Here is a 17,795-nt window from a genome sequence, read left to right on the forward strand (position 1 = left end):
TAATGATGAATGTATGTTATAACACATACTGAGAGGCTGCAGAGACATTTATCTGACAGTGACAGTGTAAGGTTAAGGGACAGGCTTTGGAGACAGACTGGGTTCAAATCCCAGCTTGGCCACTTTCTAGGACTGTGACTGTGAGCAAGTTATCGGAGCCTCCCTGAGCCTCACCTTCCTCATTTGTGCAACAGCAATGAGAGGATTATCTCAGGTGGATCAGCTTATCTCATCTCTGCAACCGCTCTGTTGAAGAGGTACTTAAGTTATTTCTATTTTGCAGAAGAGGAAACTGACAGTGAGTGTCAACGGGGCGGCCAGATCATACAGAAGTCACATGACTTGGTGCAACAGAGATGCCAAGTCAAGGAATTTCATTTAGAGCTCACTGTGCTACGTTATGTGGTCCTGGCTATAGAGTATTTCAATAAAACGTCATAGAAGGAGCTAAGTCTGGTGCCCAGTGCATAATCATCCCTGTCAGGACGGGCTATTATAATTATTATTGTTCTCAATTTTATATTGAGAGATGTGGAAGAGATAGTGCTGAAAGCTGGAAGGTTTTATTTTATAAGAGAAAATAAAAATGAGCACATCCATGCAAAGAGTCAAGCCCGTAAATGCCCCCACACTATCCTGTCCCTTAAGGAAAGGCATCCCTCGGTACCTTCTCCATTGCTCACCTACGCATTTTCCCACTGCTCCCATCCCCTCACTCCTGGATTCTTATTTTTCCCTTCCAAGAACTCTTGATGCTGCTCATAAAAGAGAGATGAACGAAAGGATCCTGTTCCTCATCCTCCTTAGTTCTACACACACAACCGAGCGCCAAGTTCCAAAGCCCAGGGCTCTGCTCTGAGACCTGTCTTCGCAGCTCTGTGTCTCCGGAGACCTTGGCAGAGAATTTCTGAGTGGGGCAGACCTCCTAGGCTTGCTTGCTTTTTCCAGGTCCTCAATCTTCATCTTCAACATGAACACATTCTCATTATGAAAAATTATTATTACGTTCTTCCTTGTGTTGAATCAAACACTCACCTCCTAGCAAGTTCTGCTCACTGGAACTGACGGTGCATTCACAGATAACAGAGAATCAATCTACCCCCACCCTTCTGTATCGCAGCTCTTGGATTTTCTGGAGACAGCCCCAGTTCTCCATCTATACCCGACACTAACGCAGAATGAAAGGATCTTGCCTTTCGAATTTTCTCTTATCAAACCACACTAGTACCCTGGGAAAACGCTACCTGCCCCCTCCAGAGCCACACGACAGCACCCAGAAGGGACTTCCTATATAGCAGAGCTAAATGAAGACGGCAGAACGGGGAAGACGATGTCGTCATTATTTTCTGACGTCTTTGAGGAAGGAGAAAGGCAGACAGAAAGCTGTCTGTGGTTTTAAAGCTCCTTTTTAAACACTCCAGAGAATGCAAGGCCCTGTTGAGGGGGGAGAAAATCTAACAGTAAAGTAAGTCTCCGTGGCCATGCCAAAGATGCCAACATTCAAGAAACCTGGAAGAAGGAAAAAGCCACCCTTCTGCAATTTTCTACTACTCTTGCCGTGGGGTTTTGACTTCTACACTGAATCATCATTACTCAGGCAAACATAAAGCTTTTGGAAACTTCGGAGTTTTACCATTGTTGCTGTTGTTTCAGATATTTATTTTTCTCTCACATGAAAACTTGTGCTGCCTAGCAACCCAGTGCCAGCAAAGCTAAATCAAGAAGCATTTTAGGCTGAATTTAAAAAAAAAAAAAAAAGAGAGAGAGAGAGAGAGAGAAAGAGAGGTTTCTTATTCCCACTGAATGACAGGCCCACTCTAAGACTTAAGGGTTCCTTGTGTCTCCAGGAAAACAGTTTGCATACCCCCTGAGGCCTCCTTTACAGTCAAGAATGACAGAGATCAGCCCACAGAAGAGGGTTAGGATGTGCCTGGTCTCTGCTGCCACAGGAGCGGAAGAGCAGGCTGCCCCAAACGGAACCCAGTCCACTTGTGGCTGCTGCCGGACTGCAGGCTGGGACCAATGAGGGAATCCATGCCACCGCAGAGCCTGAGGGCAGGGACACATTCTTCTAGCTCTTGGCAAAGACAGGGGTGTAGGTCTGAAACTGGAACCCAAGGTCAACAGAGGAACGCCACGTACCATTTGATACTCATCACGTGTGCGTGTAATTTAATATTCTGATTGTGTTGCACACCTGAGAAGAAACGTATATTATGCCCTTCTCATCTCTACTTTTCTGTGCTGGAGGGGCACCACCTCTTCAAGGAATTTGCAACATACGTTACAGAGATGGTTACTAAAGAAACCTCAGAACAGGAACGTAACATCAGCCTTTTCCACAACACATGAGCATCACAAATCACCTCCATTTTCTCACCAGGAAAAAAGAGGCACAGCGTGCCAGCACACCCATTTCAAAGACAACACTGTTTCTTTCAACGAAGTTTTTAGAATCTTTACCGAGGAAAAGTTTTATCTAAATAAAATGTGATTATCTCTTGGCACCCCGGGGTCCAGAGAAACTACAGTATGTAAAGGCTAACACTCAGAAACAACTTCATGCCCTACTGACCACCAGAGAATCCGGGAACATCAAGGTGAACCGCAGCACCACACAAAGCTGAAGGCAACCAGAGCACCACATCTGGCCGATCCCACTGAAAATCCAATTATAATCCTTAACAAGGTAAATATACATGCATACCTCAATGATATTGCAGGTTTGGTTCCAAACCACCGCAACGAAGCAAGTATTGTAATAAACCGAGTCCAGTGAATTTTCTGGTTTCCCAAGGCATAGAAGAGCTATGTTTACCCTGTGGTGTAGGCTATCAAGAGTGTAGTTGCATGATGTCTAAAAAAATAATGTACATACATCAAAAAATACTTTATTGCTAAAAAATGTTAGCCATTACCTGAGCTATCGGCAAGCTGTAATCACTGACCGCAGATCACCATCACAAACAGAGTCACGAAAAAGCCAAAAATATTGCAAGTCCTGACACATGAGATGTGACAGAGACACAAAGCAAAATGGTGTGGACAGACTTGCTCCATGCATGGTTGCCACAAACCTCTGCTTCGTAAAGAACACAGTATCTACGAAGGGCAGTCAAGCGAAGGACAATAAAACAAGGCATGCCTATAATCTGGATTAAAATTATATATATCATGTAAAGTGATTTGGTTGAAAGTAACATTATATATCTTACTTTATATGAACTCAATTTAAATCCTAACACAAAATATGACAGATAATAAAAGAAAACCACACTGGTATTAATGATTTCTTTGGTGATTCCCAAAGGTCTTCATAATCTTCAAGGGCCCTCAGGGACTTGGGGAGAGACCAGAAGAGAGTTACATTATAAACACAAATTTCTTTTATGACACTACAAAGGTATAAAACAGCAGAACGGGCTCCGTTTCGACAAACTCGATGAACTCCCAGGAGGGTTCTTTCCATCCCTAAGTTCTTCTGAAGAACCCCCAACCCCAGAAATTAGTCAACAGAAAACTAGAACTGAGATTGATTGGCAAACTGTGTACACATCAGGAGCTGCCAGTCCTACCCTACTCTTTCCCTTCCCTGTCTGGTCTGCTTTTTCCTCTGTTACATTCTGTCGTGCGGGAAAAATACAACGTAAATCCGTCCCTGTGATCACCTATTCCTAAACACTCATTCACTGACGTCAACTTCAGCTCTTGCTCTCAACAGACATTTTACTCTTGGAGTAAATACTCGAGCTCTCCCGTACTGACAGCTCCAGCATCACTGACAAGGTCCCTTGACAACCCTAACTCTGAAACTCGCCTAGGTTTCTTCTGGCTCCTGTGTTCTCGCTAACAGAAAAATCTTGGTGTTTCTCAAGGATATTGCTCTTAACCTCCTCCTAGGGAGGTGAAGCAAAGGTTTGGGGGTCAAACAACCCTGAGTTCAAACCCAAGCCTTGCCACTCACCGGGGGGTGCCCATAAACAAGCTAATCTCTCACCCTTCAGTCTTCTCCCATGATGTGAAGGGACAATATATGTCATAAGAATTCTGCACATATAAAGGAATACTATTACATATGCATGCAATAGGACCTTTATATATTTTTTACTTTATCTATCTGTTTTAAGTACCGAGCATATCTGATTGAAGTAACTTTATCTGTTTTATGTACACACAAGTACATGCTTAGGTTACAGGAGGTAAGTCCCCACCATGGAGTGAGACCAAGCCTAGAGCGCAGGGAGCACGCTCACCCATGCTCATCTCATGTCTTCTTATCGTACACTTCTTGCCACTAAATCCTCTCACAAATCTGAGCCCCACATCTCCAACTATTTGTTAGACATCCAGACAGCTAAAATTCAGCACATTAAACACTGAACTCTTGCCCTGAACCTATTTTTTTTTCCTTCTTTTTATTAAGGATCCCTATATTTCTCCAGCTCTGGGTCCTCATTTGTGACCTACTGTCACTCCTAACACATTCTTCTGAGACGGCCCACCGATCCCGTCCCTGGACTGTGTCCACTGGGCCTCAGGACATGAGGCCCGCTACCCTTGAACTCCCCTTCTCACTACAAAGTCCTCAGCCATCTGACCTCTCACCCGGCTGCGATTCTCCCACTTTCTATTTGCTAACCAGCTACCACATTAAACTTCCTGAAGCAGTTTACCTAAAAACCATGAGAGGCCTTGATACCCATAAAACGAAATCCAGAAGTCCTAGGGTGTTATTCCCAACCTCCCTACGCCTGGCCCGAATCTCTTTACAACTATCTCTCATGCCCCTCACGGCTATTCCCACAGAAGCTGCATTCCCAGAACACACGCCTACCCTCTGTACTTCTCTGATTACACGACTTCCCCATACCGAAATGTCCTCTTAAAACATCCCCACCACCTGTTCAAACTCCATTCTAAAACCTATTCAAACCACCTAGTCAGGAAACATTCCAGATTCCTCACAGTCGGACATAAGTTCTCCTCTAAAGTCTCTGCATCGCTCCGAGAGCACTATTCTCCATGGCATCCTGCAGTGACTGATGGAAAGATCTTTCCCCTGCCGGACTCTTCCCCAAATCTCACATCAGATCTGACTCCAAGCAGGGGCTCACCACAAACATACTGCACTGATCCATAAGAAGTATACTTTGTCAAGAACAAAACTAATGGGGCACCTGAGTGGCACCATGATCCCAGGGTCCTGGGATTGAACCCCACATTAGGCTCCCTGCTCAGTGGGGAGCTGCTTCTCCCTTTCCCTAGGGTGCCGCCCTCTCCCCCACCCCTACCCCCACCCCCACAAGCTCAGGCTGTCTTTCTCTCTCAAATAAATAAGTAAAACCTTTAAGAAAAAATATTTACATAAAGCTCATAAATTATAAGGCGCAATCCCAATTGGAAAATCTATGGGAACTTCACAGTACCCGTTTCCACCTGGGAAATGCAATTTTCTGGTGTGCACGGGAAGAAATACCTTGATAATATTTTTGGCCCGTAAACGCTTCTTTTAAAACAACATCTTAATGTATCATGTGGGAATGAGGCCAAAACATGTGGATTAAGTTTCCTATAGAGTACATATGGGTTTTATGAAAACAGCAAAGAGGCTAGGATAAAATGTGATCTCGAGGCAGATTAACTTGGGTCTTTTTCTAACTCTAAAATTAATCTAGAGCTTTCTTGCTTTAATTACATGCTGAAAATTTCTTCTTTTGCTTTGGTGACGTTCCTGGTCAGAGTCAATATTTTGCACGATCCTAAGATTAAAAAATAAGTAACTGAGGAAAAGAAAAGGCCTTCCTTCTATTGTCACTTTCCCCTCTGTTCTCCTTCATAGAACCTAGGACTCTTCATTCCCTCTCTCATTGCCTTGTTTGCCTCCCTATCTATGGAACACTTTCCTCCCCCAGGGGACTCCTCCTTTTAACCCTTCTATCCTCCTTCCTCTCTCTCATTTTGTTCTCGAACACTTACTAAGAGGAATCCTATCCCTCCCTCACCACATTCAAGTTAAACACAAGATCTTTGGGTGGTAAACATGGATCAGTTGCCAAGGAAACCTCGGGCTCCTATGGGTACATGCGTCCATGGGCAGTTTTCCTGCACAAACCACCCTCGTCAGCGGAAATATCCTTCCTCATAGCAGAGCCTAGACTCTGAAGTGACGTCCAGCTGAGCAAGAACAAAGAGCTGGGAGTGAAAGTGGACAAGGATGAAATCGGAGAGAAAAGAAGAGGAAATGGAGAAATTAAGTTCTCAGAAATATGAACCAATCCAAGCTAACAGCTCCCCATCCCAAGCAACCCTGTGCTTCCGAACCTAAACCCAGACACTGAGTGGAGAATCTGAAACTCGATATCCCACATGCCCCCTTCCTGATAGGAAAGTCAGTGTGTCGACTCACGTTGGCCATGCATTCATAGCCTTCTCTAGCACGGCCACAGAAAGGCAGAGGGGAGAAGGGAGAGCCCTCTCCTCGGCTCTACAGAGCTCGATCTCTGACAGTGGGCCCAGTTTCATTGCCATTGTTCTTGTAATTGGCTCTCCAGGCCACTTGGAAATTCCTGTAAGATTTGTTAACAAGGTGAAAGTAGCACTATCAGCTTCCCAAGCAGAAAAACCATGAACTTATGTTCTCAGTTTCAAATAAGAAAATAGGAAGCTGCAACATTCAATGGAGATCCTTTTATCTAAGAGCAAGACCCAGAGCCAGTCTTTTCACAAATAAACTGTATAAAAGTTGCCTAATTGGGACTTAATCTAAGGACAGTTGTACCACTAAACACTATTTCAAAGCTTGTGGGTTAAATTATTTCTTTTTCTTACGAAATATGTATTTTTTTATTTATTTGAGAAAGAGAGAGAACAAGCGAGGGGAGAGGCAGAGAGAGAGAGAGAATCTCAAGCAGCCTCCATGCTGAGCACCGAGTCCAATGTGGGACTCGATCCCACAACACAGAGGTCATGACCTGAGCTTAAACCAAAGGCTGGACACTTAACCAATTGTGCCACCCAGGTGTTCTTAATTATTTCTTTTTCTAAAATGATTAGAAGCCATCTTTACTTAAAGCTATCTGGATAGCTTAGAACACCACACGCTACCTAAAAACAAACAAACAAAAACCCAAAAAAAGACCCAAATTTTTACTTCCATAAACAAGCTACTTTTACTATGCTGGGCAAGAAAATCTCTGATGAGCTTTCACATTTAACTCTTCAGTGGGAACCAACATTCACACAAGATACAATTGCTCTAGCAAATAGTAAATGCAATGAGGTTCTTGCTATGCTTTGCTCATAGAGACTACACCTCTGTTTCTCTCTTTCCCACTCCTCTGACCCCCTTAAAATTTCCTGAGTTCATTAATTCATCCAATAAATATGAACTAAACACCTACTATGTACAGGTAGTATTCTAAGTGTAAAAAACAATCTCTGCCTCAAAGATCTGGCAGGGATAAACAGATGTCTGTGACAATAAATAAACTATATAACAGGTTATATAGAGATAAGGGCTATGGGATACAAGTCCCAAAATGGGGCTCCACCTCCTAGACTGTGAGCTACTCTCCATCAGGGCTGCAATGTTCGTCTTCATAGCCTAGCACCTCGTACATGCTCAGCATATCAGCTGAAAACAAACTACAACAACCTTTAATAAACAAATGAGTAACCAAGCATTTTAACAATTTTCAAATTCCCTATCTTAAAAGAATTGAGGAAAATTATTACCGAGGTCTGGATCTATGATGATAATGAGAAAAAGCTACATAAAAGTTCTTCAAAAAATATATCCTACTTTGAAAACTCCTGCAGTTCCCTGATTATAGAGAAACAAGTAAGATGTGTCACTAAGATTTTTCATTTTAAACCAGAGATTCTTAACCTAGGGTTCCCAGATTCAGGGAGGCATGTGAATCCCCTGAAATTGTCAGCACAATTTGGGAGATAAGGGGGAGTTATATGTTGTGTTTAATGTGACACAGACTGCCAAAAATATTTTCCCTGAGTTAGAGAAATAGAATTTGAGAAATCCAAGGATAGGACTGAAGGCTGCAAAGAATCCAAACAGTCCAATATTATGCTGCAGATTGTCATTTGCATCTGGATGGAATGCTTCTTCCTTAAACCAGTGAGATATCAGAATTTATGGAAATCCATCAGAAGACAGACGCTCAGTGGGAACTTCTCAGAACCAAACTCATAGTCACAATAATAATAAAATCATTAATGGGGGGGGGCTCTTAAAGGCTAGTTTCAGATGGTGATAAAGCCAAAACCAGGAATTCCCTTAAGGAAAAAAACAAATAGAGTTTACCTTTTCATGGTTTTCAATTAAGATTTCCACCACGATGTTCTGAAACTTCAAATCCATGATGGCAGCAACAGTTTCTTCCTGCGGCCTCATCAAAGTTGGTCCAAACACCACTCCTAGATTTGCCACAGTCATGAGGTTCTGCTTGGAGTGATTCGAAACACTGGTAGGGAAGGGATGGGGTTGAAAGTCTATTAACAAAGAGACAACAGCTGGGGAACATACAATCTTCCACAGCTGTGTGTTTCCTTAAAAATCAAGACACTCAATTGTCCTTAATTTTTGCTTCTGAAATAACAAGATCTGACAAGACCCTAGGGGATGAGGCCCCTGCCTACCATCCTGCTATTCCTCTCTTCTCAATGCTTTGCTCTAACCACAACGGCTTTCTTAATAATTCCATGTTTATGCTAGGCCTGTGTCCCTCTGAAGACCTTCTGTTACCATTCCTTTTTACTTAGAATATCCCCTTTTTCCCCAGACTATTATATCTTTGGCTTCCACTAATGACCAGATTGTATGGCACCTTTGTAAGAATTAGCTTCACAAGCACAGAGAACTTGGTCAGAGCTTTCACATTCACCCCTTTGGCCCAATACACTGTTCAGTGAGCAACCCAGACAACTGTTCTCAGAAGCACTGATGCTTAATTCAGGTCTCAATTCAAAGCCTCATCCTCAAGATACCTTCCATAATAACCCTCTTTATAGTCCCACACCCAATATATATTCTCTATCTCCTCATTCTATTTTTTAAATCACTTATCACCTGAAATTATTTTGTCTTTTTATTTGTACTCTGTTTATGATCTTTTCCCTCTTATAAAGAAGGGACTCCATGAAAGCAGGGAATTTGTCTATCTTGTTCAACTATGTATCCACTAGCACCTAAAAAAGGCATTTGATAAATATGTGTTGACTAAATGAACGAATATGGTTTCACTAGCTGTAGGACACTTGGACTTGGCAGGTCATAATATCCTCTGGCCTTCAGTTTCTTTTTATGTAAAATAAAAACATAATAAAATAAACAGGATAATAAAAGAAAATTAAAAACATTCTAAAACAGCATTCCTCAGCTTCCTATTACCTCCAAATTTCTATAACTACAGTGATCTAAGAGTCATTTGTATATGAAGAAAGGGCTAATTTCTCCACTAAATGATCAGATTTTGCTCGCTTTTTAAAGAGGGAATAAAAAGACTAAAATGGATCCTAAGAAATAAGTACTATTACTGGATTAAACTAATTTAAGGCCATGTTCAAACTTAGGTAGGTGTGAAACCAGGCTAAATTCGCTAACAGACTTATAATCACATTTCCAGAATCTGTGTACAGGGAAGTGTATAATATTCTCTTCTTTTACTTCCAATCAAACCCCAAGTTGCTGGCAGTGATGTTAAGCAAATAATTATACAACTTCACAAAAGCATCATATTTCAATATGATTTCAATATTCTTGTCCAAAACATACACAGTGAGTCAACTGTCCGGCCTGCCTTTCCAGGCGTGGTCCCTGGTATTGTGTAGACAGCCCCACTTACAACCGTCACGAATCCAAGAACCCCACATGGCACCCAGAGTGAAACAAAGAAAGCTAGGAAGACAAAGGGGCTTACTTTGTTAAGTGTTTCACCAAAATATCCAACATTTCTTTATTCTTCTCTGGCAACTTGTGTACCAAGAAATGGATAGCATTAACACGAGATTCTGGGCTTCCACTCTCTTTAAAAAAAAAAAAAAAGAAGAAGAAGAAAAGAATAGTTTGATTACACAGAATCAAATACATTCATAAAAATCAACCATGACAACAGCTCATCTGTTCAACATCTTTCAACAGAGAATGTAAATGTATTTCTATACCTTTCGCCAAAAAGGTGGGGGGTTCTATCTTTCGGCTTCTTCTTGGTCTACTGTGCCTGCCCTAGGAGATCATTTCAGTGTGAATGCAATGAGTGCCTTTCCCTAGGGTGATATTTAAGAACAGAGGGCTACTACAGCTTCTCCTTCTTGCATTCTGCACTTCAAGTCGGCTCATCACTTGAAGGAGTCGAGTCACTGGGTCTCTGCCCCACCATGGAATGCAAATAAAATAGGGGCAAATAGGTTCTTCCCTCTTAGGGTTGAGTTTTATCCCCCCAAAAGATACACTGAGGTTGTAACCCCCTAATGTCTCAGAACATAACTGTTTTGAAACCATACCTGGGATTTATTTCAATCAGGTACGGTAAGACACGCAGACAGGGAAATGATGGAGTTGAAGGAAGAGTTTTATAGTTATACCCCCTAGAAACAGGAGGTGTGGTAAGCCAGCGTCAGCCAAGAGGCAGAGGGAAAAAAGGGGAAAATGTGGGCAAAAGGCTTTACTGTATTTTCCATGTGAAGGAAGAGGCGAGGCAGAGTAAGCAGACTCAGGACTGGTTGGTCTGAATTACTGCAGCAGATTTTGGGGCGTAGGGGCTGTGCCGAGACATCTGGTACCTGTCCCTGAGGTGACTAGGACAGGAGAATACGGACTTGAAGTGTAAGAGCCCAAAAGAGTCAGGAAGAGAAAATGGGCTCTGGACTGGTTGGCATATGGAAAGCATGCTCAGTTTACTACCTCAAGGAATTGGTTAGCCCCAGAAAGGGCATTCTCCCTAGGATCAGTAAGTCCCCAGATATCAAAACATCAGAATAAAAAGACATGCTCAGCATAATGCCCTTATTTGGAAATAAGGTCACTGCAGAAGCCGTCAGTTGAGATCATACTGGAGCAGGGTGGTCCTTTAATCTAGTATGTTCGGTGCCCTTATAAGAAAACAAAGACACAAAGGGAAAATAAATTAAATTAAAATAAATAAAAATAAAACAAAAAACAAACAAACCAAAAAAACAAAACAAAACAAAACAAAGGGAAGATGGCCATATGAAGATGGACCCAGGGGAGACTATCATGTGACAATGCAGGAAGAGATTGGATTGATGTATGTATAAACCAAGAAATGCCAAGGATGGCTGTTAACCACCACAAGCCAGAAGAGGTAAGGAAAGAGCCTTCCCTGGAGCCTTTAGAGGTCAGCCCCAGCAACCTGCACCTTGGCTTTAGACTTCCATTCTCTAGAATTGTGAGTGAGTGAGTGAGTGAGTGAATTTACTTACTTATTGACTGACTGACTGACTGAAGCTATTCAGCAATAAGAGGGAACTAACACACTCACTTTCCCCTGAGATTTTGGAATGAATTATCCATGGCTCTTATTAGTAACATGCCCAAATTCCTTTTATTGTGTTCTTGACAGAAAATACCAAATCAATAAAATGCTTATTATTGAGACCTCCACTGGAATTTTCAGGGGTGTCAGAGATGCAACTGATGAGAATTCAGTGAGTACAGACTGCCTGGAGGCTCACAGAGAGCTGGCAGGAGAAGCTGAGGGAGGGTTTCACATAAAGGACAGCATCTGAGTTGGGTCTTGAAGAGCAGGGAAGAATTTAAAGCAAGGCAGAAATGAGGAGTTAGGGACACACTCCAGATTCGACAAACGATATAAGAAAATGCACAGCCTATTCAGAGAGAGCACCTTAAGCTTATGGAAAGTCTGAGGCCAAACTCTGGTTTGTAAAAGCTAATTTGAAGAATCTGTCTCTGCCGTTGGCTACTAAATCTGTCACTGTAAGTAAGGCTGGGAAGAGATACGAACAGAGTCAAATTTGGGGAGATATACCTGACATTTTTGGAGGATGGATTCAAATGGAGAGAAAAGCAAATTAGGAGGGAAATGCTATTTGGCCAAGAAGTAGTAATGAGGCAGGGAGGGGGGGGTGGTGGAATTACAAGTAAGGAAGTAGAGCAGGCAGGCAGGCTTCAGAATTGCTGCTTCCAACAAACAGACAGCAAGAGCAAGATACCTGCTAACAGAAGGTTTGGGGCCTCAGTTCCTCATCTGCAAAATGAAGTTAACAGCACTATCTCCAAAGGCCATTATGAGACTCAGTGAGGTAACACCTGCAAAGGGTTGAGCGCCGGTGGCAGGTACAGCAGGTGCTCCATCACTGTTAGCCATTACCTCCATTACTCTTACTAAGTGAGTGCTCCTATGGAATACGTCCACTTGACAGGATCTAGCTGAAGAATGGCCATGGATCAGAAGGAAGAAGGCAAAGACAACCAGTGTTCCATGCCTGGGTTATGCAGTAGTATGGTCAGTCCCACTGACAGACAGGAGCAGAGGAGACAACGCTGGTTGAAGGGGACAATGCCGGTGGGAGTGACAGAGGAAGGGATGTGCAAGGGGCAGATATCTAGCAGGGAGCTGGGAATGGCAGGAAGCATTGGCGATGAAGGTAGCAATATTCTCTGGAGGGGCATGGGGACCTCCAGCACATGGCCAAAGCTGCCTGACTACTTCAGAAAGCCAACAGAACGTCCTGTGGGGGAAAGAGCTCCACTGGGGTTCAGTGAAGATGCCAGCTGGGGGCTAAACAAAGCACAGGAGGAGGAAGAGGAGGGAGGGCCAGGAGGTTCAATGTCATGAGAAAGTCAAATGAGAAGAAACAGGCAAGGCCTGGGTAGCCAGTGGTATCAAGAGTTAACGAGGGACTGAGGAAGTGCAAGACGGGGGGAGGGGGGGCCTGCACACCCACCACTAAGCTGGCCAGCAGGGAGTCCTTCTCCAGTTATACAAGGAGGTTAAAGAGTGATTGGCTAGAAGGGACAGAGAGTGGCATTTCAGATCACTGGCTCAAAAATCAAGAAATGGAAGGGAAGGGGCAAGAGAGTTGTAAAGCAGATCAAGAAAGGGGAATTTGTTTTTATTGAAATATAACTGACATAAAATATTGTATTATATGTACAACATGATTCAATATTTGTATATATAGTTAGATGACCCCCACAATACATCTAGTTAATATCCAATACCACACAGTTATAAATTTTTTTCTTGTGATAAGAACTTTTAAGATTGGGATGTCTGGGGGGCTCAGTTGGTGAAGCGTCTACCAGGGTCCTGGGATTGAGTCCCGCATCGGGCTCCCCGCTCAGTGAGGAGTCTGCTTCTACTTCTCCCTCTGTCCCTACCACCCACCATGCTTGCTCGCTCTCTCTCTCAAGCTCTATCTCAAATAAATAAAATCTTAGGGGGTAAAAAAAAAAAAAACTTTTAAGATTTACTCTCTTAGCAACTTTGAAATATACAACACAGTGCTACTGACTATAGTTACCATGCTGCACATTCCATCCTCACGACTTACTTATTTTATAACTGGAAGTTTGCATTTTTCAACTCCTTTCACCCATTTTGCCCACTCCCCAGCCCTGGGCAGCCACCAATCTGTTCTCTGTATCTATCAACTTGCTTGTTGTTGTTTTTCTTTTCTAAGGCTCCACATATAAGTGAAATAATATGGTTTTTGTCTTTGTCGGATTTCAGGAATCTGTTTCTCCAAAATGTTGATGGTTTTACTTTTTCCTTACTGTAAGAACTAAGTATCTGTTCTGTTAACATTTTAGAAGACATACATAAAACAACTCAGTAAAAGCAATCACTAATCATTTGAAATACATATAGTAGGGAAAGAACATGCCATCAGACTATGAAGAACTACTCATCGATCCAAAAAGAAAGAAACAATCCAAAAGAAAAATGGGCAAAAGACTGGAGCAGGAATTTCAGGAAAGAGGCTAGCCGTATGACCAATAAACATATGAAAAAGTGCTAATCCTCCTTATCAGGGAAATAAAATTAAAACCACAATGAGCTACTACTACTCACCCAGCAGAATGGCTTTAAATGAATGTAGTACTAAGTTCTGGCAAGGATATGAAGTAAATGGAACTCTACGTGGGAATAATTACATGGCACAATCACTTTGGAGAACTCTTTGGCAGTACCTACTGAAATTGAACACACACATTCCAACCCACAACCCAAAAATTCTACTCAAAACCAAGAGGAACGCACATAAATGTTCACTAAAAGACACATTTTAGAATGTTCACAGCAGTAGCATTCTTGATAATCCCAGAAGTGAAACCATTCAAGTCTCATCAAAAGAACTGATAAATGCATTGTGGTGTGTTCCTACAAAGGAATCCTATATCACAAGAAACGAGAATGAACTGCTCATTCACTCAGCATGGAGGAAAGTCACAAGATGACCAAAAAAGCTGAATGCAAAAGAGGGTATTCTGGATGATTCCAATTAGATACAATGCAAATACAGTAACCCTAACCTCTGGACCTATGGTGTCAAAAGCCAGGGGAGTGGGGGCACCTGGGTGGTTCAGTTGGTTAGGTGACTGCCTTCAGCTCAGGTCATGATCCAAGGGTCCTGAGATCAAGTCCCACCTCAAGCTCCTTGCTCAGCAGGGAGCCACCTTCTCCCTCTACCTGCTGCTCTGCCTGCTTGTGCGCTTTCTCTCTCTCTCTCTCTGTCAAATAAATCAATTAAAAAAAAAAAAGTCAGGGGAGTGCTCATATGTCACAGGGACTGTGCGGGTGTGAGAAAGGGTTTCTGGGACTCTGACAATACCTTATTTCTTGATCCAGGGCTGCTTACACAGCTATCTTAAATGTGAAAATTTATTAAGCCGTATACTTATTATTCATGTGCATTTCTATTATGTTTCAACAAAAAGTTCACTTGCATTAAGCTACCCATAATAAATCTCACCTAAATGAGACTGGCACATTTTAGGTTTAATCCTTTCAGAATTTGGGTTTTTCAAAATGAAATGTGTGAACCGGCTATTTCATTTAAGGTACCATGGACGTCTCTCCATGTCATTTTAAAAGGAGCCCCACACCATCAATTCTATGATCATATGAGTTCCTTCCAGTGATTGTGCAGTTAAGTCTGTTCAAGTTTACACTTCCAATAGTAATGGTTTACAGTGAGGAATGAGATTTCACAACCAGGACACAGTTGTTGCTAAAGACAAAGGAAGCAGAAAGGCTAATAAATGAAAAGGCATCTGATAAAGCAGAGTAATCAAATCATATCACATAATGAAAACTCTCAGATACAGAGGCCCCTGGGTGGCTCAGTCCGTTAAGTGTCTGCCTTCAGCTCAGGTCATGGTCCCAAGGTCCTGGGATTGCGCCCCGCACTGGGCTCCCTGCTTAGTGGAGAGTCTACCTCTCCATCTCCCTCTGCCTGCCACTCCTCTTGCTTGCACTCTCTCTCTCAAATAAGTAAAATCTTAAAAAAAAAGATATAAATTAAATTTGTCACTGAAAACAAAAGTACAACTACCTAAAGAGTCAATAAGGAATATCACTCAGCCATAAAAACAGATGAGATCCTGCCATTTGCAACAACCAAGAGGGGCGAAATCAGTCACCAGAAAAATACCATATGATTTCATTTAAATGTGTAATCTAAAAAAAAAACAAAACCAAAAATAAATGAACAAAAAAGGCAGAAACAGACTCATAAACACAGAACAAACAGGTGGTTGCAGGAGGGGGTTAGGTAGGGAGACGGGCAAACGGGTGAAGGGGAGTAGAAGGTACAGCATAGGGCATGTAGTCAATGATACGGTGAGATACGGTGACAGAGGCAGCTACACTTGTGATGAATACAGTGTAACAAACAGACTTGTCAAGTCACTCTATTGTATATTTGAAACTAATGTAACAAACACTGTGTATCAATACTTCATATACAATACTTAAAAAAAATAAAACTTATGTGATAAACAAGTTTTTGTCAGGAGTTAAAACCAAGATAATACTTTACTAAATCAAAGCTGGAGGAAAATGAAAGAAACTTTTAAAAAATAACATTTTCAATTCACAGCTTTAATTTAGAAAATAAAAATAAAATAGGAGAAAATTTAAAGTTAGGATTCTGAAAAATAATAAAAATTCCAAAGGAATAAAAAGATAACTCCTTATAATAAAAATTTCATGCATTCAAAAACTAAAAATTTTATAAAACTTTGCACTAAAAAGCTACTTCTAACTGATGTTGTCTACCTTGTCATTAATAATCATTTTTCTCAAAAGAAAATATAATTTTAACATTTGGGGATTTATTACTTATTCAGAAACACAAGACAGAGAAATCATTTCCCACTCTCTAAGGTTAAGGTTCTTCGTTTCTAAAAACAGTAGAAGCAGTTTTAAAAAACAGAATCAAAACCTTCCACTTCTTTCTTTGAGGGCCACTCTCACAGCCATCTTCATTTGAAATCACACACGCCTTTTTCTCAAGTCTGCTTTTTCCCCTCTTTCAAAAAGAAGGATATTTGGAAGGCACTTTAAAAAAAAATGTTTATTTATTTTGAGGAGGACAGGGGAGTGGGGCAGAGGAAGAGAAAGAATCTACAACAGATTGCCCACTGAGCACGCAGCCCAATGCTGGGCTCGATCCTGGAACCCTGGAGAGCATGACCTGAGCCCAAATCAAATCTAGACTCAGATGCTTAACCAACTGAGCCACCCAGGCGCCCCGAAAGTAAGGCTTTTAAAGTTAAACTATTTTTTCTCCATTTTATTTTGATGTTAATCAGAAATCCCTACTAAATGGGCATTTCCACGTGGTTGTAACATAATAATAACTTTAAGGCACTCAAAAGAAGTTTTCTAAATGATAAATTATATAATTAGATAAATTATCTTTAGTGGTCTATGCTTTATGCATTTCATTTTAATTTGTATAAACTATATAATGAAAAGCATAACTTTTAAAAAATCTAGGACACTGAATTAATCATAACACCAGACCCTAACCTCAGCCAGGGAATTAGTTTACTGTAATACCAAAGCATTTTTAATTGTGAAAATAAAAATCAGCATCCACAACACTTAATGTCTATGATGCCGTGCCAACTAACAGAGACTGAAAAAGATATGATCATAGCTTACTGGAGCTTATCAAAGATACTTAGGCAGGTAAATACTAAGTTATTTTAATATTTAAATGTCATACGTCAATAGTACAGTAATTTTAGGAAAATAATAGCAGTAAACATCCATACACTACCCAAGGTGCTTCACTCAACAGGCATCAAGTATTTGAGTTCTTCTGTGGGTGACCCTATCCACTGGGAAATGAATGTATCTGGCTAAAATAGCTCAATGTCATTAGGCATTCAATTCCTTTAATGTCCAGGTTTCCAAATCCTTCCCAATTAAAATCACATGATTCTCCTGCTTCCCACGCATGTTTACCAGCTAGAATAGAACATTCCACTTAGGCAAATACCAGTGCCCTAGATCCTCTAATAGTTACATTTTTCATCATAAATGACTTAAGAGCTTTGTGATTATGATTTTGCTTCCCAGGTAACTTGATTACTGAAAGAAAACATACAGAACATATCAAGACAAGTATTCTTGTTCAGGAGGAAGTATTTTTGTATGATGCCATATTAGGCATCCAAGCTTTGGTGGTCATTTTCAAGCTACCTTAACATGAGTCCAATCCTAATGGGTCTGATTTTTATCAATATGACATATCAAGAACTCTGAGTCTTAAAGGCTATGACA

The 17,795-nt window shown here is 41.4% G+C and overlaps 1 protein-coding gene across 1 annotated transcript in view; it reads right to left on the reverse strand.

Annotated features, from left to right (window-relative positions):
- ARHGAP10 (Rho GTPase activating protein 10) overlaps positions 1-17,795 on the reverse strand; it is a 324,116-nt gene that overhangs the window by 96,227 nt on the left and 210,094 nt on the right. The window contains exons 17-18 of the mRNA XM_044224902.1: positions 9,936-10,041; positions 8,321-8,480 (exon numbers count right to left, since the gene is read on the reverse strand). Coding sequence (XP_044080837.1) covers positions 8,321-8,480; positions 9,936-10,041 — 266 coding nt within the window. The remainder of the gene's footprint in view (positions 1-8,320; positions 8,481-9,935; positions 10,042-17,795) is intronic.

Source organism: Neovison vison, chromosome 11 (genome assembly GCF_020171115.1).
Source record: "Neovison vison isolate M4711 chromosome 11, ASM_NN_V1, whole genome shotgun sequence".
Classification (NCBI taxonomy): Eukaryota; Metazoa; Chordata; class Mammalia; order Carnivora; family Mustelidae; genus Neogale; species Neogale vison.